Raw genomic sequence first — 23,840 nt, 5'->3', positions numbered from 1 at the left:
TGCCAATTAAGCATGGAACAGTAGGTTAAGGCAGGATTCTTAGAGCCCCAGGATTCAAATCCATAGGAGGCTCCCATACCTGGGAATATGGCACAATGATCCACTCTTTGTGGTGTGTGAGCATTAGCTCACACGATAAGCCTGTTGGCCTCATGGCTGGACAAACTGCTCCATCCCCAAATTTATCTACCTGAGAGTAAACAATAATCAGGAAGCTCTGGAAAGACTGGGCGTTCTTCTGCCTCTGTGGGAGGCTACAAGAAGACAGTACTTAGACTCCCTTGCACATGAGCTAGAAGGAGGAGCCATCTAGACCCTACACCATGTGTAGACAATTCTGTTCCATCAAAGATGGAGAGAAAGGGTGGCCTGTTCTTGAAGGCTGCTTCTGTGTGCAACTATTCTGAAGCTCTTGGATGGTAGAGGAATATTACACACACCATATTCTCCTGACTCCTGTGTGAGAGACTAGCTGTATTCTCCAAACAGTGCTTGAGCCTGACACCTGGCAGTCATAGGGAGCACCAGTAAATATCCCACCATGGAAAAATCTCACCCTTGACTTCCTGTTCTTTCCAGTATAGCAGAGTGGGCAAAAAGCACAAGACGAAGAGAATAAGCTTGATATCTAAGTGACACAGTCTGGTCTGAGTCTAGCAGCAATCCCAACCACCCAAACAGGTGAACTACTTCTTTGATTCCCACCCATCAGCTCAGCAGTGACAATAGGACCAAAAAAAGTCTAACACTTTCTATCATATCAGCTTTGGGGCTCTGTTCATCCTTTTTGTTCTAGGTAATTCTTTACTGTGTGTATCTAATGCATCCTGTTTTCCTTTAGGTCTAGTTCCTTGCTCTCTGGTACGTATTGCCACATAGGGTATCCTTTTCAGGTCCATTCTTGACATGTCTAAACCATCACAGCTGTCTTACTGGAATCTTCTGTAACAGTGTTATTTCTTGTCCTGTTTTCTTATCTCTTCATTTTTTATTTTCTGCAGTTCTAAATTCTGAGTATGTCTCTCAACCACTTCATTTCTGGAGGCAAGGTCTATAAAGGAACTACAGGACTAGAACACAGAGCTGCAGAGCCAGGGACAGCCCCACAGTGCCACTGAGAGACCTTGTAGAACTAGCTCCAAGAAGCGCTGTGGAGATTAGGTGTTGCAGGAAGTACCGCCCAAAGAGTTGAGTGAAAGACCCCTGCAGTCCTCTGATTGGCCCATGCACACTATTTAACCTGGATGGTGCCTCAGAAAGTTGCCTGGGAAATTATACAGACGCCTGGCCTGCCGTGACTTCAGACTACACCTTGCTTTCTGATCTTCAGTCTCTCTGACTCTGACCCTTGCCTCTTTATTTCATCGGTACTACCTCTGTTCTCTGACACTGACTCTTGCTTATTGATCCCAGCTGTAGTGATTATTCTGCTCCCTGCTTGCTGACTACCTCCTCGTGGCTGTCCTTGACTTATGGACACCAGCCCCAGTGTGACTGTTAGGCCAGGCTGCCTATGTCCAGTCCCATATCTTCCATTGTCAGATTTCCTTGTACTTGAGCATTCAGACCTGTACAGTAGTATCTGCATGACAATTCTCTCATATGCTGATTTTTGTTTATACTGAAATGTCTTTAGCCTTCCAGATCTTTCAGAGTTTTCCAAAAGCAGTAGCAGCTACTCTAATTCTTCTTTTAATGTCATCCTCACAATTCCCATTTCTCAATATTATTCTTCCAAGGTATGCATATGTTTCCACTTGTTCTAATTATTTGCCTCCAACTTTCATCTTTACCTCCTCGTCTTCCATTTGTTATAGTTTTTGCTTTCACACTGATCTTCGGTTTGAATTTGCTGCTCTCCTGGTCCTTGTCAGTTATTGTCTGTAAATCTTCCCTGGTCAATGCTACGCAGTCAATACTGTCCAGCAATCTAAGGTTATTCACTGTTTCCCCACATAACATAACTCCTCTTGTTTCATCGTTCAGTGCTACAGACATTACTGCTTCTAGTCCCAAGCTGAATAAATACAGATATCAGAGAAGTGCACAGAACGCAACTGAATCCATTATAACAATTTTATAGACCTCAAACAGACTTTTGACAGCATTTGGCAGGAAGGGTTATTGCAAGTCTTGACACTGTATGGCAAACCCAAGAAACTAATCAAGCAGATACAAGACATTTACAGCAATTGGAGGAGTGTGGATAGAGCAGACAAGAAGATCACAGAATGATTCAGGATGACCATAGGAGTGAAACAAGTATGCACACTATTGCCAGATTTGTTCATAGAGGAGAACAGCAGGATGCTAACTAGACTACATTTCAAACCCCTGTCATTTATATGGTATGTCTTACTGTCACCACCCACTCTCCACGTTCTTGTTTCAGAAACTCATTCAGACCCAACTAGATACATAAAGTTTCTCTCTATGCATTTATACCATATTCATCCTTGCATATGCAAACCCTCAGAATAACACTTAGGGCCAGCTTGTATAAAGGTATTTAGATGCCTAAAGATGCAGACAGATGGTTAGTGGGACTTTCAAAAGGGTCTCAGCAGGTTAGGCACCTAACTCCCAGGAGAGGTGATTTGAAAATCTAAGTAGGTTCCTATCTGCATCTTTAGACACCAAAATACCTTTTTAAACATCTGGTCCTTAATATTATTATGGCACTTTATATTTGAAAGCAATTTACAAATGGAAAAACTGTGGCAGGGCAAGTTAAGTGACTTGCTTTGGGTCACAGTGCTGTTACTTGACAGAGCTGAGATTAGAACCAATGTTTCCAGATGAGGTTACTCGCTCTGTACAGTAACTGACGTTCTTCAAGATGTATGTCCCTGTGGGTGCTCCCCTGTAGGTACAGCAGAGCCCCCTGCACCTGAGATCTTCATCACCAGTGCCTGTTGGACCACACATGTGTACCTCCCCCTCTTATGCTGTGAACAGGACGTATATATAGTGATATGCGGTCCAACTGCCCCCAGTTCCTTCTCTCTGAAGCAGAAGGGAAGAGAGTGGGTAGTGGAGCACCCATAGGGACACACATCTCGAAGACAGGATGGTTAGTGGAGGGTGGGTGGTGACAGTAAGACATACCATATAAATGACAGGGGTTTGAAATGTAGTTTAGTTAGCATGCTCCCCAAAAAGAGGAGAGAAGAGGGCATTTGACACCAGTCAATAGTGCCTCCTCTGGTCAATTAAAATGCATGGTGGATGTAATCCACACCCACGCAGCGTGACACTTTCTGACAGTGGTGCTGGAACTCTTTTAATAGTGGGGGTGCTGAAAGCCAGCCCCTTTACCCCGTCCACCACCCTCAGCTGAGACCGGGAGCAAAGCCCCAGGCGCGGGGCATCAGCAAACCCTGGGAGAGGGCCGGCAGCTGGGACCACAGGAGCAGGGTGGCAGCAAAGCTGGGTGCAGGGCAGGCAGCCAGGCAAAAGGCTGGCACCCTTAATTCCTGCACCTATGCTTTCTGATGTCTGTCTTTCACCCTCTCAAGATGGCAGGAATGAGGCAGCGATGTCAGAGGTAGGGACTTTCAGAAACAGCTACCATCATCCAAAAGGAAGACAAGCCTTGAAGCACTACATAGTCATCTTCCATATTATTTGTGTTACAGGTCCTGCCTGTGGGGAAGCAGTAAGTCCCAGTGTGTAGGGACCTGGAGCAGGAGTCAGGAGACCTGTATTCTATTCCTGGCTCCGCCACTGACCTCGTGTGACCTTGCCAAGTCATATCACTGCTAATACTCTTAGGCTTCTTTGAAAATCCCAAACTTTGAGCTCTACAGATGAAGAGCCCTATGGATGAGCTAAGTAATAATTATTCATTAGGCTTTAAATGCAGGTGCTCCTGGATAAAGGGTTGCCATGTGTCCCACTCAGAGCCCTCAGACTTTGGATGCAAAAGAAGTATTACCATCTGCTCCATCATTGAGCACCAGGACAGAGAAAGGAATTTCACAGATGCTCCGCAAACATTCTCCAGAATCATCAGTTCCAGGGAGACTTATGTCAGGCTGGCTCAGACATTTTCAGTTGGCATTTCCTGAAACAAAACTTTCACCGGGATGTTCCCATTCCAGGAAAAGCCAATTTGCTAGAGCTTGGGAAGTGAGGAGGGTAAAGAGAAGCAGCCCAACAGAAAGGATAATAAAGAGGAATAAGATCATATAGATACAGATGTAGTGAGACTGGAAGCCAGAAATTTCTGAGTTCTAATGCTGGTCCCACCTCCGTGTCACTTATGTGGCTTCAGACACATCATTTTCTTTTCCTATATCTCACAAAAAAACAAACAAACAAAAATCTTAGAATTGCATTATTTTAGCATGTGATGCTTCTCTCCCCACATGCTTCATCTCCTTAGATGCCAGTAACAGAGCTCACCTCAGCCCCTCTGTTCTTCTCCCATGGATAACAACTCTTAACAACTATGTCCGGCCCCTTCTTTCCACCAGAACCACCACCACCTTCTCCTTCAAAGCCACCCCTTCTGGAAATCCTTTCAGTTCTCCTTACCAATTATCTCCACACCTTCTTTTGCCCAAACAGTTGGCAGATTTCTGCCTTATCATGTGCTAAAGGTCAATTTATTATTAATATTAACTATTCCTATAGCCACAGTATCCAGAAGTCCCAATCAGGATTGAAGCCTCATTGTGCTGAGTGCTGTACAAACACACAAGATGACACAGTGCCAGTCTCACAAAGCATACAGTCTATAAGGTGCATCAGTAGAACCGTCAAGGGTGGCCCAGAACTGGAACAGCAAACCGCGCTGCAGGTCAAGATTGAGGTGCTTCAGCAGAGTTTTATGTGGAGCCCAGGACTCAGAACAACAGGAAGAGCTGCAACTCACAGATTAGAAGCATCAGAGCTGTGTGCCTGTTCTGGACAGCAACAACAAGGGATGTAACAAATTAAGAAAAAGGCATGTCTCTAGGATGAGGAGTCATACACATCTTGTGCCCATGCTATGCCTGCCTCTGTCCAGTACTGCTAGCCCTTCACTTTCTTTTTTGAACATTAAACCCACTTACATTTAAAATCAATTACAAAAACAAACAAACAGACCAATCTAGATGCAACAGAGCAGCGGTGTCAGACCAATGTTTATGTGCAATTAACGCTATTCATGTCCTAAGCACCTCCGCAGAGCGCAAACGAAATTTCACCAGCTAAGGAATTCTGTCTCATCTCCACTTATGGATTCTTGGGGTGCTGTTAAACTGCTGCTCTGGGACTTGGGCTCCCACATGCTTTCCAGCTGTCTGGCTTTCCTGCTGTGGATAGCATCCCATGATCCTAGCAACATTCTCCCTTCGTCCTCTTCATCCTCAGGCTGACTTCTTCTGTCTCTAGGCCAGGGGTGGCCAACCTGTGGCTCCAGAGCCAAGTGCGGCTCTTCAGAAGTTAATATGCAGCTCCTTGTATAAGCACTGACTCCAGGGCTGGAGTTACAGGCGCCAACTTTCCAATGTGCCAGGGGGTGCTCATGGCTCAACCCCTGGCTCTGTCACAGGCCCTGCCCCCCCTTTCCCACCCCAGCCCCGAGCCTGCCATGCCCTCGCTCCTCCCCGCCCCGTGTGCCACGAAACAGCTGATCGGGAGGTACGGGGAGGTGCTGATCGGTGGGGCTGCTGGTGGGTGGGAGGCACTGGGAGCTGGGGGAGCGGATGGGGGGCTGTTGACGTATTACTGTGGCTCTTTGGCAATGTACATTGGTAAATTCTGGTTCCTTCTCAGGCTCAGGTTGGCCACCCCTGCCCTAGGTCTTCTGCTTCTGTCCCTCTCCCCACCCACCAACTCCCAGCCTTCTCTTTATACCGATGTCTTCAGGCCTTCTCTTTCTATCTGTGTCCCCAAGCCTTTCATTTTTCTTCCTCCTCAACCCATACTCTGCCCGAAAAGTCCAACTCAAACAGAAGCCCTGCCCTCACTAACACAAATGACCCTGTGCCTGCAAAAAGACCTGATTTGCATGCAGCATCATGGCTATGAACACAAAAACTAAGCACATGCACAGCCTCTTAAAAATCTGGCTCCCAGTGGCTGTATAACAGAGAGAGGTGTGCTGAGTTCCTTTGAGTCTCTCTCAGTCACATTCCACAGATACATCCCATCACAGCCAGAAGAGGTACAGTATGACTAGTGCAGCCTGGAAGTATTTTTGCCTCTGCAAAGTATTTCTCCCTTCCCCCACAACATCATACCCATATCCAAATGTGACTGTTTCTATCAAAATTTTCCAAAATTCAGCTTTTTGATAGAATTTTGATGGAAACAAAGTTAGAGTTCATGAAATTGTGTTTTCCATTGTCAACCAGCTATCCTGTCTTACGGTTTTCTATACTATTTGTTTCTGTAGTATATATGCACCCCCTTAAACCCCCAAGTAAATTAGATCTGCATGAAGGATCCCTAATGGAATCCACAGAGTCTTCCACTATTTTCCCTTCCCTGGTTATAAGAGGTTAGAGTAAGAAAATTTAAAAGCCAACCTTTCCTTTTTGCCACCATGGCTAAAATTCTCACCCAGGCTCTCTTCATCTCCCATTGTGATTATTGCACTCTCCTCCTCCAGCCTTCCTGATGTCCACCTCATGCCTTTCCAATCTGTTCAAAACATGGTTGTTTCCATCTTCTTCCTTGCCCTTCCTCCTCTGACCATATCACCAACCTCTTTGAATGCCACCAATGGCTTTCCTTTTTTCACCATATGAAGTTCAAGCTTCTTTTCCTCAACTTCAGGGCCCTTCACAGTTCTTCTTCTCCCTACTTGTCTATTCATCATCTCTTATTACATCAACCCCATTGCACCCTCCATTCTGCCAGTACGGCCAGCTTTGTCCAGTTCTTCCACATCTGCCTCTGTACCTTTTTTCACAAAACTCCTTATGTCTGGAACATCCCCCTTGAACTGACCTGTAAGGTCACTACCCTCTCCTTCTGATAACACCACTTGAAGACTCACTCATATCTGTTAAGGCTGAAAATCCAGAAAACTTGATTTTATGAAAATAATGCAACACCTCAATTTACATATTTGATGCATATGCACACTTTGTTTGCATATTTGCTTTTATTTTCAGTTTAAGAAGTTGTTTTTCTTTTGCACTCCTGCTCCCGCATTCCAGTATCAGTTGCTCTACTACAGTGATAGGTAGTCTATAGAAATCAGTAACAATAGTTTAGTAGACATTTGGGTGCCTTTAAGTTCTTGTGAAACTGAATAGAAAAATAAAAACTTAAGTTCAACACTTAGGTTAATGATTTAGAAGATACTGCTGACAACCTGATGGGACTCCTCCAGTCAGAGCCACAGCAGCCATTAGAGAAGGGGATGAGAGAAGCCCAGATGCTATGGTGAGTATGGGAAATGCTCTGTCTTAACCAAATCAAGAAAAAGGCCACATTAACTCCATTAATCATGGACATCCCAGCCTGGTTTCCTCAGCAGAGACTCTCTCTTTCCCCCTGGGGGCTGTTTCCAACCCACCTGAGGACTGGGGTCACAGAGGCCATATTCAGGTCCAGCCCTGCTACTGCTGCCCACATTGTGGGCACTTCCCTCATCTCACCACCAGTCACCGCTCCATGTGAAAGCCCTTCCCAGCCACAGACAGGGAGAATGAGGCACTCTACCCCCACACAGCGTTATGGTCTCCATGATCTGCTATCTGACCCGAAGCGGGGATGAGATGCTCTAACCACAAATAGACTATATGGCAGAAGCAACCTAGCTGACTCTAGAGATTAAGAGCATATGCAGAGTGCCTCACCCCCACTTCCCATTTAAGTCATCTTGTTTCCTTGGGAGATTCAGCCTCTCAATAAGCTGCCCATGGTAGGGCACAGGGAGAGCGGGATGGAGACCTCTGCTGCAACACCTACAAGGGATTAGCATGAAGCCTGGCTGGGCTGACGGGTGGTGTTTACGATCCAGTAACTATCATGGTGTAGCCCCCCTGCATCTCTGGGAATTTCTTGCTCCTCAGAGAGGTATTGCATTGTAGGTACTTATCCAGGGGAAAGGAGCACTCTGCCCCAGCCACTGTGTTCTCTGAAAGGGGAAACATTTGCTTTTTTGTAGCCTGTTGCTCCTCCCTTTCAGCAGTGTGGGGGAAGGGGGACAGAGCAAGAAGAGTTCTTTCTTCTCTGCAGCCCCTCACTGTCATTCTGCAGGCCCTTCAGTCAGTTCTCTCTCCCTTGGCAAGGGAAAGAAGACAAAACAAAACTTGGTGAAGGGTTCCACATCAAAAACTGCCTTGTACTTGACTCTGATCCACTTTTTCAGTCCATGGAAGCATTGCCTGATATACTGAGAGAGAACAATCCACTCCTCAAAGAGCACCTTCCCACTCCTGTGGGGAGGCAAAGTAGACTGCCTGCTGCGACCTGACCGGCATGTCCCTGTTCCTTAACACTCAAACTCGCCCGCATCAGCACTTTGGTGGTACCCAATGTTATTTAGGTTCAGAGAATCACATAGGCACCGACTCCATGGGTGCTAAGTACTCCTTGGGAAAAAAATGGTGGGTGCTGAGCACCCACCAGCAGCCCCTCCCCATCAGCTTCTCCCCCTCCCCCATAGTGCTTGCCACCCGCCTTGGATCAACTGTTTTGCAGTGTACAGGAGGTACTGGGGTGGGGGGGGGTAAGGAGGAGTGAGGGGGGGGACACTCGGGAGAGGGGGCAGAACGGGGTGGGAAGAGGTGGGGCAGGGAAGTAGTGGGGAAAGGAAGAGGTAGGGTGGGGAGGCTTAGGGGGAAGGGGTGGAGTGGGGGTAGAGCCTAGGGTACAGCCAGGGATTCGAGCACCCCCTGGCACACTAGAAAGTCAGCGCCTCTGGAGAATCCTGTGGGAAGGAAAGCTTAGGAACTGGATTTTGCTTTACGCAGAGCTCAGAAAGCCTGAACTTCAGACAGGCTGTCTGTGTTAGACTGTGTTTTTCTAGGATGCACTTAGCTTGCTGTGTCATTTGGTCTGGAGCCGTGCAATTATTTAAGACTGCTTTTTAGCCATTAGCTGCCATTTACTGTCAAACCTATCTACCAGCACTGGAGCTGAAGAAAAGTAGAACTTTCAGAACTGTAGAGAGGCATGGTGGGTGAGGTAATATCTTTTACTGGACCAACTTCTATTGGTGAGAGAGACAAGCTTTTGAGCTACACAGAGCTCTTCAGGTCTGGAAAAGATACTCCAAGTGTCATAGTTAAATACAAGGTGAAACAGATTTCTTAACATAGGTACAATAGAAACTCAGAGATACAAACACCAGAGTTAGAAACTGACCGGTCAACCGCACACATGGGCATAGTTTGGGTAGGTAGGCAGAGCATTACCCCGCCCCCCCCCACCAAAAACAGAGACAATGAGTGGGGGGGTCATGCAGGATCATGTGCCAGTGCCCCACCCCTGATTTCTGTGAGCCCAGAGCTTGCTCTGCTCAGCCTGCCAGGAGGGTGGGGTAGGGGTGCTCTGTAATTATCACGCTGCACCTCCCCCACCCCTGGCACATTTCCACCTTGCTCAGCCCCTCTCCCTGCAAGCTGGGTCGGGAGGAGGCGAGGCTGTGAGACAGAGCCACTTCTGCTGGGTGAGGGAGGGTGGCTGCTCCAGCTCCTTGCCTCTGCAGCTGGACACCACCTCCTGGGTCCTCGTGCCAGTTTTCTTCCCCTTCTATGTGTGCTGAGCACCCTGCATGGCCACCATCCTGTTTCCTGTACAATGGTGAGTGTCAGTGGTGGGCGAGGGCAAGGAGTGCGGCAGGGGAAATGGGGAAAGGGTGCTGGGTTAGAGTTAGCTTTTTTCTGCTGCATAGTAAAGTTTCAAAGCTATATTAACACTTCTCCACTCCACATTGAGTGGTCCCTTAGAATATGTGCTAACTATGCTAAACTATCTATTCCACCTTGTATTTAACTGTGACACTTGGAGTATCTTTCCCAGACCTGAAGAGCTCTGTGTAGCTCAGAAGCTTGTCTCTTTCACCAACAGAAGTCTCTCCAATACCCTGGGACCAACATGGCTACAGCACTGCTTACAACTTTCAGTTGTGTGTGTATGTCCTAGTAGGACCAATGATGACACATGGCTGGCTGGGAATATGAGAGGTGTTAACTGGTAAAGCTACTTATTTTATAGAGGACTCCCTTTTCCCATGTGTTCCCGAATAAGTTTTTCCCTCTAACGCCCTGCTGTAGAAATTTTTACTGTTTGTATTCTGGCTGATTCCTGTTCTCCTTAGAACACAGCAGATATTGAAATGCCCTTAGAGTTAGGGTGACATACCTTGTGTGCACACATCTTCAGGAGTGCTAGAGGCATTACTGTGTTCACCATTAGACCAAGTTGCCACGAAACAGACTATAAGTCGAAACCAACCCAACCTGTAAGTCCAGGCTGATCATACATATCTGCTATCGCTGCCTAGTAATAGGGTGAGCAGGACAGTTTTGGCCAGGACAGTCCCTTTTTTAAGCCTTGTCCCGGCCGTCACCCTAGGGGAAATATGGTCACCCTACCTAGTAGAATGGGAGTTACAAACATTTCTATACTGATTGTCTGCTTTCCCTTTCTTTTCCACCCCCATTAGGTTGCTCATCTTCTTAACGAGACAGGTGCTGTCTTCATGTGTGTGTATGGGAAGCACATTGTGTGCACTACCAAAACACAAATAACCATATACATACTAATAAAGTTACTGGGGATTTTCTTGTCATTACTTTCTCTGCCCGAATGAAAGTTCAGAGATGAACTTGTAGCACAGCGAAGACTCACTGGTGCGGCACCTCCTGCTGGTCATCTGGGAATTAGCTCTTTCCAGCCTGGGAGCGCCTCCCTCTGGCCGGTGTCTCACCTGCCTCAGGCCCTGTCTCTCTCCCCAACTCCAGTACCCTTTTCTCTTGAGGTTCTGCCCACTGCACACACGGTTTCCCCTCTCCAGGGAACCCCCGCCCCCTATACCTACCTTGCCTCAGTAACTAATGCCAGTCATCATTGAGCCCCCTCTCACTGGGGCAAACTGCAGACTGTAATGGCCACACACCATCGGCAAGGGGCTTGGGCCAGCTGCCTTTACCTATCCCCAGACTACACCTCTGCAGCCCCAGCACCTCTTTAGGCCTTGAAAAAGGCCTCAGCCTGGGGAGTTTCCAGGCTGGAGCTCCCCAGCTCCTCTTGCCTTTCCCCAGCCCTGCTCTGCTCTGCTCTGCTTCAAGTACCCTTTTCTCCCAGGCAGCTAGAGCCTTCTCCCTCCAAGGCTGGAGAGACTCCTCTCTGCTTGTAGCCCCCAGCCCTCTTATCAGGGCCAGCTGGGCCCTAATTGAGCTGGCCACACCTGTGGTCAGCTCCTCACCAGCCTCCCTCAGCTGGTCTCAATCCCTTTTACCTTGGAGTGGAGCAGCCGCCCCACTACAGAACTCTTCTGCTGTTATTACTGTTATCTTTACAGCACCCACAAGTAAGTTACAATCCTGATGTTCAGAGGTGTTAAGCAATGGTAACTCCCATTGACTTCAGTTGGAGGTATGGCGCTCTGTACCTATGAAAATCAGGCCCTAGGCTCTTTCTAGTAAAGACAAAGATGTGATGCCTGCCACAGACAGATTACATTCTCGTGCAGCTGGGGCACTTTCATGTTCTGTATAAGATTTAATCCAGACCAGATCCCTCTTTCCAACAACCAATGCACATCTCCTGATTGAGAAGATTAAGGCAGACAGCAGTTCCAACACCTTGAGGGGCATCATTCAGAGCCCAACACGCTTATGACAACATAAAACTTCTTGAGAATAGCCTGTCTGACACTGCATGTGGCCCTTTTGTGAGATGGCAGAGTTGTTAGGCAATTACAGAAGAGCATGTGACCTAACATGGCCAGTTACATGATTTCTGCAAGAAAACCCACCACTGCCTCTCCTTTGATCAGATCTGCTGATACTTGTAATGTTCAAAGACAGAGGGCTCAATGGCACCTCTGGCGGAAAACAAAATCAGACATACTACAGCAAGAATACAAGAAATCCGCCCACAACACTTCACATTGCACAGTAGCACAAGGACCCTGGTTACCAGCAATCCTTATTATGAACTCTCTAAGAAGTGGTCTAGGGCAGTTGGTTCAAAATCTATGTCTTTTAGCAGACAGCCTGCAACAAAGTGACATGCACATTGATACACAGGGTCAAGAAACCATCAGCAGGAAGGCCTTTTACAATGCTTTCTATTAAAAAGTCAACATATACCAACAGTTACCACAGGGTACTGGAATGACTGCAGCAATTCCTATTCCAAGCATAGAGAAATAACTGCACATGTTCAGATCCCATGGGTAGAAGACTGCTGGCAAGTGCTGATTTTTTAATGATCACCACGAGAGTGACAAAAGCACCAGTCATCCTATTTTACCTGTAACATTGTATGTCTTTATTTCTTATTACTGTCACTTTACTCTTTTTTTTTTACGACTCCTAGTCCTACTCCTGTGTGAAGTCTAGTCACTTAACAAGACATTGAATTTTCTGATGACTGTGATTTTCTTTTTTCACCACAGAAAATGCTAGTTAGCAATGGAAGGCCATTTGCCTTATTTTTCTGAATATTATCCCAATGTCCACAAGTGTTTACCACTGCTCTCAAGTGGCTGACAACCTACAGAAAATAACTGCCTTAGTGACACAGATAGCTATTGGAAATCTTTCTGTAGCTCAAGCAACAGAGGCCTGGTTTTTAGAACCCAAGATCCAGGGTTCTGTTGCTAATGCCTTGTGTCTGGCTGACAGCCATGTTTGTCTGTGTATGTGATCACAGAACTGTTGCAGTGTCAGGGTAAGATTCAGAACCTCAGAGAGACATTCAGGGTGTAACAAAGGGCAGGAAAAAGAACATTTGGGGGGAACAAGAACCAAAAAGCAGTTGTCAAAGAAGAAAATTACCTCTTTGAGGCAGCCCATGAAGTTGTTGCTGACCGGTGATCCAGGTAAATCTGCTGTACTTGGGCTCCCTCCTACATAGAAGAAGTCATCTGAACCCAGCATGGTGTAATCCTCTTGTGTGTAGCCCGTGGTAGTGAGGATTCCATCCACAGATATTGTCACCTGTTCAAGGGATATAATGGACAAAGAAAAAAATTCCCAGCAATGACCTTACAGTTCTGAGAAGGGCAAGTCGCCTCCCCTATGTTTTATATCACTTTTATTAATGTTTTGGTAAGGTTTGGTTTTTTTAGTGCAGCCAAGTTCCATTTTCTGGTCTGCTTTGCCCACGACAGAAGCACTCCAGCTTCTATTCACCCCTGTTTTGTTACCTTAGTGCTCCCAAGCCAAGCAGGCGTTCCATCCGTCAAGAGGCTCTCCACTAAATCAGGCTAGAAAATGGAACTGTCCTCAGAAGAGATTGTTTGTCTTAGCTGATTTTATGATTAATTAGTATTTATATTAATGATTATTGTTAGTTAGTTACTTAGCTATTATTCAGTCATTAGTAAAAAACACTACTGAAGTCAAAGTTAATATTTTTGGTTTTTTTATTTTATTTTTTATTTGCTCACGGCACACTGACAATCATGCATTCGGGGAGGGATGGAGGGAAAGGATCTCACTTTCAATACATTATGGATGTGCATGCCATGGACCTAAGGAGACACACGCCTACCACCCACCACCGCAAAATCAAAGAAAGGAACAAATTAAATTTTAAAAGCGCTGGCTGAATCATAACCATACTAATAATATGAAAGGAAGAAATTAACAAAAACTAATAAAATAAAATCAACCACACACCAGCAAGTGTGAGAGGAGCAGAGAAGAGAAAGAGAGAAAATGCAAAGCGTGCACACACCGCACTTCGACAGGCCCATGCCAATAAGATCTGGAGCCCGTAAATAAAGAGAGAAAGAGAGAGAGAAAGAAAATCTATTTCACACTTGCATGCAACCATTAAAAATGAAAACCAAACAGAAAACAAGATAATCATAAACAAAACAAAAAGGACCTCAAAAATCCCAACCCCCAAAACACATGGAGGGTGAAGGGGGAATGGAGTGGGAGGAGGGAAAGGAGGAAGTGAAAGTGATGTGAATTTTGTTTAAAGGTTAGAAGGGTTTGTTAGTGGTTAGAAGGGGATATGGAGGAAAAAAGATAGAGGCCAATAGGAGAGGGACAGTCACCAGACGTGGACATGCCATGCAGAATGTGTAGTGAAACAAACAACCGGCTGAGCTCCTTTCGGCCATGGCAGGTGGAAAGTCAGAGAGAGAGAGAGAGCGATAGGGAGAAGTGGGAAGAAAGAGGACAGCTCTTGCCAATTTGCCTACAACAGCCGTTGCGACAACAAAAGGATGAGAGAAAAAGAGAGCCTTCACCACACAAACTAGAGGCCCTGCAATGGTTCTGAGCTAAAAACCTTCAGAGAGTCAAAAGCAAAACAAACAAAAAAAGAGAGAAAGAAAGAAAGCTAAACTAAAAAGCAAAAGAGAGAAAAAAATCATCAGAGTGAAAAACAAAAAGGGAAGTGAAGAAACCAACGAAAGAAATTACCAAACCCCATTTCCAGAACAGTTGTGTTTGTTTTTGTTGTTTTGTTTTTTCTTAAAGAAAATATTTTAAAAAATAAAGAGGAAAAAAAAAGTGTTCACAGTGAAATCAAAAGAAAATCAAAAGAGGAAGTAAATATAAAGGTGGGGGGGAAAAGGGGAGTAAAGGGAGGAAAAGGCGGGTAACACACGGCAAACCCAAAAAAAGAGACAATAAGAATGATATCTACCAGACAATGTAGTTTGTTTACCATAGCGTGTCCAATGCCTGAGTGCTTTGCGGAAAAGGGGGAAGAAAGGAAATTAAAAAATCGTGAACAGAACGATTGTTAATTAAAATAACTAAAAGCAAAGATGAGTCGTTAGGGTGTTAGTACATTAGTTGGTTAGTAAAAATGACACATTGCATGAATGGTCTAGTGTTAGTCTTTCAAAAAAAGGCGTGGGGCGCCTGACACACACAGAGTGAAAGAGAGGACAATATGACCAGGACTCTATGGGAAACCATGCCTTGTAGATTGTAAAGAGGAAGGGAACTGCCTACTCTCCCTGCCTCCCATACATATTTTAGCACCTCTCATCCAGAACTGGATTAAATTTAAAATTGCGCAATACTTACTTTTCAAAAGCCCATCAGGGTGTATTCCCCACCAACAACCCCTTCCTCCCCACAGATACACACACCGTCCACTCCCTTCAAGAGAGACCCCAACAAAGTATTTCCTCCCAGCCACCCCCATCCTTCTTTCCCTGCCCCTCCTCTAAGCTCTGCTACCCTCAAGTATTGCGGAATTATCCTAAGCAAGGAACAATCTCCCGTGCCTGGAAGCTGTTGGCTGAAGATGAGCCCAAAGCCCTGGGGCTGTCCTTCCAGTCCCTTTATTTGCAGATTTCTTTAGAACAGGTGAATTCATGACTCTCAGGAAAGACATACAAAACACATGTGGTTGGATTGCCAATGTCCACTTGTAGCTCACCTGGGTCACCTGGGGTGCAGGAGTTAAACCCATTTTACTGATGAAGAAATTGCCTGTGTCAGACATTTGAGGTGGCAGGGGCAAAAGGTTGACGGCATTTAGCATGTCTCTTGTTGTCTCTAAGACTGCGTCTCCATTACTAGATGGCCCCATCCTACAACGGTCTCAGGCTGCAGGCTTGGCCTCCACTACCCAACTAAGTACTGGTAATGAAATAAAGCTAAGGGGAACCAGATCACACAGTTATCAGTAAAACCCAGTTGGTTTAACGGAACCTTGGGGTTGTTTTAAAATGTCCTCTAGAGTCGTGTGGAAGCCAAGTAGGTTATCTGTACATGTGTTTACAACCAAGGAACCCAAGGCCCCTGTGGTGGAATCTCTGCAGTGTGGCCAACTTAGTTGTTAATGCCACAGTGCAACCAGTGGAGACTTCATGGCCCAGGATCCAGTGCTCCATTCTGATCCAAACAGGCAAAAACAGATCCAAAAATGTACACAATGGGAGCTGTCCTGCCTCCTGCTACTGACTTCCAGGACATTTTTTAGAGTCCTAGATTGATTTAGGAGGCTGATTTGCTTGGAGACTGATTTGCTTGGAGGAAATTGTATGGAATTGCAACACAATGTAATTATGTCCCAATTCCATTTTATTTGTTTTAGAGAATGAATGATAATAATACTTTGCACTTATTGCCTTCTGTCCAAGGATCTCAAACTACTTTGAAACCTTCATCAAAGAAGCCTCATATCAACCTGTGTGACAGAGCAGTATTATTATCTCCATTTTACAGATGAGGAAACTGAGGCAGAGACAGGGAATGTGACTTGCCCAAGGTCACACAGTGACTCAATGACAGAGCTGCAGATAAAACCCAGGAATCCTGACTCCCAGTCTCCATTCTGACCACTAGACTGCACTTCCCCCCATGCATGTTCTGAAAGTGCTGGTGAAAGATAGCTACAATCCTGTCCCTGCTACACATTTCCCAAAAGACAAAACCAGAGATCTGTGTTAACTATAATAGAAAGAAGATAAATAAAAAGTTTTACATTGACATTAGCTCAAGGGAAATTCTGAGTTCACGATCTGTCCCTCTCTCTGAAGAGATTAACTACTGCATTAGTTGCTTGATCTAAGAAAACAAAGGACTTGATACTGTCATACCTTAGTTACAAAACATGTAACGACCAACCAAAAGTATTGGGCAAAGCCTCCCACATATGTCGGAAATTCTGATCTAATTTCCAGGAACATGGTCAAAAAATTATGTTAAAAATGGCATAATTTAAGATGTGGATTATATTATTAGATTTTTCCTAAGTCTCATTTGAAAAAAATAACTTTATTTGCTTTCTGGAAAATGTATTTCCCCCCAATGTAAATATTTTCAGTCAAAAATGAGGAGGCAATGGAGTTTCTTATAAAATCTAAGGGCCCAGAGTAACTCTTCTGTGTCCCTTTTCTCTAGCAGGGCTGTAACTATGGGAATGGTTCAGAACCAGCAAAGGCTCTTCCACCAGTCTTCTCTATACTAAAACCGATACTATACTATTCTTCTGTGCACATATATACTCTGGAGGTGATGGAGAGCAGATGATATATTGCATGTAAAAATATATACTATGTCCTTTATATCACCTTCCATCAGAAGATCTTAAATCACTTCATACATATCAGTGAATTAAGACTCACAACCCACCTATGTGATGGGTAAGTATTATTATTGCTGTCTTTTACAGATGCGGAAATTGAAGGAAAGAGAAAGAAGGTGACATGCCCAGGAAATCGGTGGCAAAATCAGGAACAGAACTCAGATCCCCTAAGTCCTACTCCAATGCTTTTACCACAAGGCACTCCTTCTCTGTTTTATTATGGGATAAGACCATGGTATGATGAAGGTGTATAGCGGCCATAACCAATTCTAGCCCCTGCACCTTGAATGTGATAATACCTCTCTATCCCTCATGGCAGATATTAATGAATTATAAATCATTCCGTTGTTGAATTGTGTTTATTCTGCAGTCCAGACAGATTCTAGGAGTCCTCAATTCCCAGTGCAGTCAATAGAAATTAAGAGCACTCAGCACTTTGCATGACTGGGCCTTTAATCACCTCTGCACTGTGGTTTTTTTGGTTTGGTTTTTTGTTTTTTTTAAGAGTTTGGTCTCCTTGGTGGTTTGAAAAAGAATGAAACAGCCCTGCTATACCATCCCAGCTACTAGGCAATCAAGCAGGATCCTCTCAGAATTCAGGACCAAACAATAATGTTGTGAACAGACAAAACAGGATGTATAGAGTATAATGTAAAATGCCAGGTGCTGCCTCACCTGTTTTCCTTCAGTGACGAGAACATGCTGCTGCTCTAACCCATGCCAAAAAGACCTAGTGTTATTCGTATTCAACTGTGTACTCAGAAAATAAAAGATATCAGCTAGAGAGGTATTTTTTAAAGAGAGAGAGTCCCATTTATAATTCCAACTGCCAACCCTCTCCATCACCACTTCCTCAAGATCTAAACCAGCTCTGGCAAGCAGCAAGGATACATTTTGCTCTGGCTGCTCTTTGACGTTGAAAACTGATTTCCCAGAAAAATAAAAAGTACCATTAGCTAAAATGGCCTATAAACCAGAAAAAGATATTCAGAGAGCATCCATTCTGAAAACATCTAAAAATAAATAAAATGGAACCAATAAATAAAGTAATATATTCAGACCATTCCAGACTGACAGCCCTCAGACAGTTGCTGTATCTCCCTCTACTGGACCGATGGGAGTATTTTAATGAAACAGGATCATTAAGGCCTATCCACTGCATAAGAAATTAAATTTATAACTGCATGTGAAATAGTAGAACTAGACAAATTTTGACTTCAGTGATAACCCTGCTGTCGCATGTAATTTAGAACAGAATTTGGCCTGATTGAATATAATCCTCCAGTTTACACACAGACATGTCGAATATGTAAAAACACGGCATCTTGGATATTGTAGAAACATGGCAATTGCCGTAATGTATTAGACATCTCTCTCTAGTCTGTTTCCAACAGTGGATATTTCAAAAGAAGGTGTAAAATCCCCATAATGGGCAATTATGCACTAACACACCAATGGGTGAAGATTCTTCCTGATGTCAGGCTCTCACTGGTTTATGACCTGAAGCAAGAGGATGGTTATCCCATATACATTGTTATCCTAGCTAGTGTAAATGTTCCAAAAAGGCCGCTTTCTCAGCCAGTAAAGTTATATAAACCAGAATAACACCATGAGGATTTGTGTAAACATTCACATTAACAAGCAAATGGACAGATCACACTATTTATGTAAACTGATTTAAAATCTCAGTTTGCAAGCTGTTTACACAGTGTTTACCAATCAATAAGACACTAAACAGTTTATATCCATAATGTAAACCTCATTTGTCATGCAGTGGATGGGCCTAAGTGACTTGATCTATTCACCAGCTTCCAAAGCAATGTTATTTAATTTTATCTTATCTATTTATACACACATTTAGATTTCATGAGTGAGCTTTTAATATTTTAAGGCTAGCTGACTATGAAGACATCACCTGACAGAGCTGTCCGCTTAAAAAAGTGACAGGAAGAGTTGTAAAGTTACAGTGACAAGAATCAGATAAAGCCATTCCAAAGTGGCGCGTTTGTGGTTTTTCTCTTTGTTTTCTTTTTTGGTCCTTCCATTTCTCCAGTCCTCACAGCCAACAGAAGAGTCTCATCAGCAGAGACACAAGCAATAAAACAGATCACAGAACAGAAAAAAATAAAATAAAAAAGAACAGAGAAACAGAGATTCGGAAAGACTCCAGCCAATTAACTCCCAAGCTACAAAGTTAAAATAACCACACACACACACACACACAGAAAAGAAAAAAGTAAAGGAAGAAACAAACACTTTAAGAATTAGACTTATGACATCATGGCAATGGTTAAATCAATTAACAAAACATAAAGACGACGAAGGGTGGGGGACTAAACACTTAGCTGTGGAAAAAACCACTCTGTTCCCACAGTATTTAAATGCAACAAGAATATTACTGATAAGATTGAAATGTAATTAAGGACATAATAAAAGAAAGAAAGAAAAAAGAGAAAAGGAAAAGGGAGATGAAAGTAAAGTCAAGTCACAAGTTTTATTATTAAATCAAACTGGGGAAAAATAGACAAAAATTAATAAGTGGAAATGGAGATATCACAACTGGGCTACATTCCCATTGACTACTGGTATTTCATTGTCCATTGGATAACTGAGAGACATCTGGGAGGGTAAAAACACTTTGATGTACTTCACCGAGCATCCCTATTTCTGTATCACCTGCCCCCATGTCTGCCCAGATAACACTAGAGAGAAGCCTTCCTGGCGTTCTCACTCCTTCACCATTACCTGCCGCAGGTTGCGCGTCACTTTAACGTCATGCCAAGCGTTGTCATTGAATTTGCCATTGACAGGCTCCACAATGGCCTCGAAGGCCCCGGACCCCAGGTTAATGACCAAGGAGACCGCGCCGTCTTTCAGAGCCAGGTTGACGTAATCAGCTGACTTGCCCGTGTGGAGGATGAGCCCGTTACGTTGCCACGTCTTGAAGGAGAGGGTGATCTCGTCACTACTGCTCTGGATGGGGTTCTGGGACAGGTCGTAGCAAAGGTACTCTGAGCCACGGAAGGTGGCCACATTTTCATCTCTCGCTGAAAAAGAAGAAACAAAGAGAGAGCTGGTTAGTATTTTCCCTGCTAAGAACAGAATTAAAATCATTATTAAACTACTCAAAAATCTCATGGCTTTCTTAGTGTTCTTCTGTTGTTCCTGTGGACTGTGTTGTCTCTGTTGTAGTGTAGCTATCAACAGACTCAATAGTAGGGTCCTCAATCCATGTTAAAATCAATATATTGGCTCCACTTCCATTGCAGACAGCATTGATTCCATGGAAGACATTCAAAGGTAGCACAATAGTGGCCAGAAGAAGATAAATGTTAAAACTTACAATTGTGCTACAAATGAATTTACATTTTTATCAGAAGCATGAGGGAATGACCTCCAATGTAACCATCACACTACCACCTGCCCAAAAAGATTCCAAAAGGAGTGACTAATGTGCCTCTGACCACCACCATACTGGTAATGCCATGCCAGACACCTGCCTGAACTACTGTTGGGAGTATATTTGAGATGGTATTGAATCTAATTCTGGTTGATTTGTCCCTTTGTTCCAAGGACATACTGAAGGGGTAAAATGAGTCACTGCCTCAAGTTCTCTCCTTTGACAGTCACAGTGAAATCCAGGTCAGAACACTGACACCAATCTGAAATGGACAGGGTAGCAGTAAACTCTTCTAGGTACTTCTAATTGCAGTACTTAGCACAGATCTTTGCCTGCTGGATGACACTACTTAGAGAATCCTTAATAGGCAGATGCATCTCTTTGTAGAGCAAAATAAAGCACGGGGGATTGTTGGCAGCACACAACAAAGCCTCTCTTTCTTTGCAAAAAACCCCCAAATTTCCTGTGTGTACAGTACACCAGGGCATGACCAGCAAATTCATTTCCTCTGGTGACTGGAGGCAGCATTTGAACTCAGCTCTGCAGAGAGGAAAGTAGGGTTCCCACATTTCTAATTGCTGGTAACCAGACCCCCAAGGTCCTTCCCCCTGCTCTGCCTCTTCCCCCAAAGCACCACCCCTTCCCCACCTCTTCCCCCCAAGACCCTGCCTCTACTCCACCTCTTCCCCAAAGGCCCCATCCATGTCACTCATTCTTCTCCCCTCCTCCCCCCGTCACTCACTGGATCATCTCCACCTTCTTCTCCTGCCCCCGCTGGGCTCCCTCTGCTCCGGGACTGGGACAGGAGCTGCTGCATACTGACAAGGCGCCTGCCTGCATGTAGGAGGCAGCCCCAGCTGGAGCAGGTTAGTGACCCAGAGTGTCCCCCCACCCAATGGTAATTGGACTTTTGGTGTCCAGTCAGTACATCTGAACAGATACTGCCAGGTCCCCTTTTCAACTGGACTTCCCAGTCGAAAACCAGGCACCCGGCAACCCTAAATGGCAGCTGGACACAGAAGCCAAAAACCGGGATGATAGCAACTCTAGAGGACACACTAATATATAAATCCAACATGCAACCTAAATGCCTTTTTCACACCACCAATTCCCTGTCTCCTGCAGTCCCTCAGAAATGTCTTTTTCTCCTTCTTCTTTTAATCATCTAGCAGAGTTGAAAAAGGAGGAAGTTTTGTGCTTTTTAAAAAAATATAAAAGCTGGAGTGAGCTGTGTATTAGGTCGTTTCACATGGATAATTAACTGGTTTTGACAAACTGTTCTTTAGCCATTAGGGTTTTTTCATTGACTAATAACTAAGAATCAATGTTCTTGAAAGATTTCTTGCTTGTTTTCATCCACCAGTAAAGCAGCCAAATCCGGTGATGTTCCTGCCTCATCACATAACACGCTCAGATGTGACTGGAGAGTCAGCCACTCAACTTGAATCAAGTGTAGGGGGGCAATACAAAATGTGGGTTGTGAAGCTTGCAAAATGGCTGAGAGTGAGTAGCACATTGTAAACAGGGTATTCAGGGGACTGATGCACATTCCAGGGCTCCTCACATTATCAGCACAGTGGAATCTTGTTGAATCCCACCCAGAAATGGAAGGCTGAATGTGAAATTCCTGGATGGCACAATCAAACTGCAGTCACTCCCATGTCTCTTGCATTAGGCAGGAGCCTATTCTGTTGCCACACTGACCCATTAGCAGCACTTCTTTGCTTCATTTTGTCTCATTTAGTCCAAGCAAAGATTCAGCAGAACCCCTTAATAAGAGACTGAGGGAAAGGGAAGTTACTTAATTTATTGTAATTGGAGTTCTTCTAGATGTGTGGTTCTTGTCTGTATTCCACTCTGGGGTATGCACACACTTCATGCACCTGAGACTGGAGAATTCCTAAGAGTAGTGTCTGTTGATCCATGGCTGAACCCCTCCTCTCCTCAGGCTCCACACCAAAAGTATAAGGATGGGGCAGACTGACTGTCTCTCCCCTTCCTTCTCTACCACAAATCCTGTCATGGTCCGAAGCAGAGGGGAAGGAGGGCAAGTAGTGAAATACAGATAGGGACCATACAGCTTGAAGAACTCCAGTTACAATAAGGTAACTAATTTCCCTTTCTTCAAGTGCTGGTCCCTATTTGTATTCCACTGTGGGTGACTGATGAGCATATTTAGAGAGGCGCATAGTGCAAGGATACCGGCTGGGATGATTTAGTTGGGGATTGGTCCTGCTTTGAGCAAGGGTTTGGACTAGATGACCTCCTGAGGTCCCTTCCAACCCTGATATTCTATGATTCTATAATATTGCTGCTTGCAGAACTGCTGTCCCAAGGGATGCATCAGTGGCGGAGTCCTGGACCAAGGTGTAAAGCCTCACCAATGTGTGGATGGAGCTCCACATAGCTGCCCTGGAAATGTCAAGCAGTGGTACCTCTGGAAGCAATGTTACTGAGGATGCTTGTGCCCTTGTAGAGTGAGCCTTTACCCCCTGTTGGGGAGAAAGCTGTGTGAATGGATAATAGGAGTAGAATACAGCTAGAGATCCGCTTAGGGTATGACTCCACTGCAATACAAGACCCACAGCACAGCCGCACCTGGCCCAGGTCAGCTGACTCAGGCTCACAAGGCTTGGGCTGTGGGGCTAACAATTGTAGTGTAGACGTTTGGGCTCAGGCTGGAGCCCAGGCACTGAGACCCAGGGTTTCAGAGCCTGGGCTCCAGCCCAAACCTCAACATCTACACTACAATGTTAAGGCCAGCATCCTGATCCCCACAAGCCCAAGTCATCTGACCCAGGCTCTGAGACTTGGTGCTGCGGGCCTTTTACTGCAGTGTAGATGTGCCCTTAGAGATACAGCTTGCCTTCATACTCGTTCTGCTATGACAACAAGACAGTCTAGGTGACTTCCTGATCTGTTTCATTCTCTGACAGGAGAATGCCAATGCTCACCACACACTGAGTGAATGAAGTCTTCGCTCCTCACCCAAGGCCCAGGGCTTCGGGAAAAACACAGGTAAGTGAATGGACTCGTTCATTGAAATTCCAAAACTATTTTAGGGATGAATTTTGGGTGTAATCATAGTGAGACTTTATCCTTATAGGCTATTGTGTACAGTGGATCATTCACTAAGGCCCTAAGTTCACCTACCCTTCAGGCCAAGGTGACAGCAGTGAGAAAAGCGAATTTCATTGACAGGTGAGACATGTAACACGTAGCTAGCAGTTGAAAGCTTGCCTCATCTTAAGGG

General features: G+C 44.8%; 1 protein-coding gene across 8 annotated transcripts in view; it reads right to left on the bottom strand.

The window, feature by feature from the left end:
- Positions 1 to 23,840, bottom strand: part of NRXN3 (neurexin 3) — a 1,402,093-nt gene that overhangs the window by 1,001,799 nt on the left and 376,454 nt on the right. For 6 of the 8 annotated variants that reach the window (XM_073349320.1, XM_073349317.1, XM_073349319.1 and 3 more), the window contains exons 1-2: positions 19,933 to 19,987; positions 12,960 to 13,121 (exon numbers count right to left, since the gene is read on the bottom strand). In XM_073349320.1, coding sequence (XP_073205421.1) covers positions 12,960 to 13,061 — 102 coding nt within the window. In that variant the 5' untranslated portion in view covers positions 13,062 to 13,121; positions 19,933 to 19,987. Of the gene's footprint in view, positions 1 to 12,959; positions 13,122 to 19,932; positions 20,235 to 23,840 lie in introns of those variants that run through there. The other 2 variants (XM_073349326.1, XM_073349323.1) reach the window with 1 other exon arrangement.

Source organism: Lepidochelys kempii, chromosome 6 (assembly GCF_965140265.1).
Source record: "Lepidochelys kempii isolate rLepKem1 chromosome 6, rLepKem1.hap2, whole genome shotgun sequence".
NCBI classification, from domain to species: Eukaryota; Metazoa; Chordata; order Testudines; family Cheloniidae; genus Lepidochelys; species Lepidochelys kempii.
Note: the sequence above shows the minus strand (reverse complement) of the source record. Positions and strands in the feature narration are given on the sequence as shown.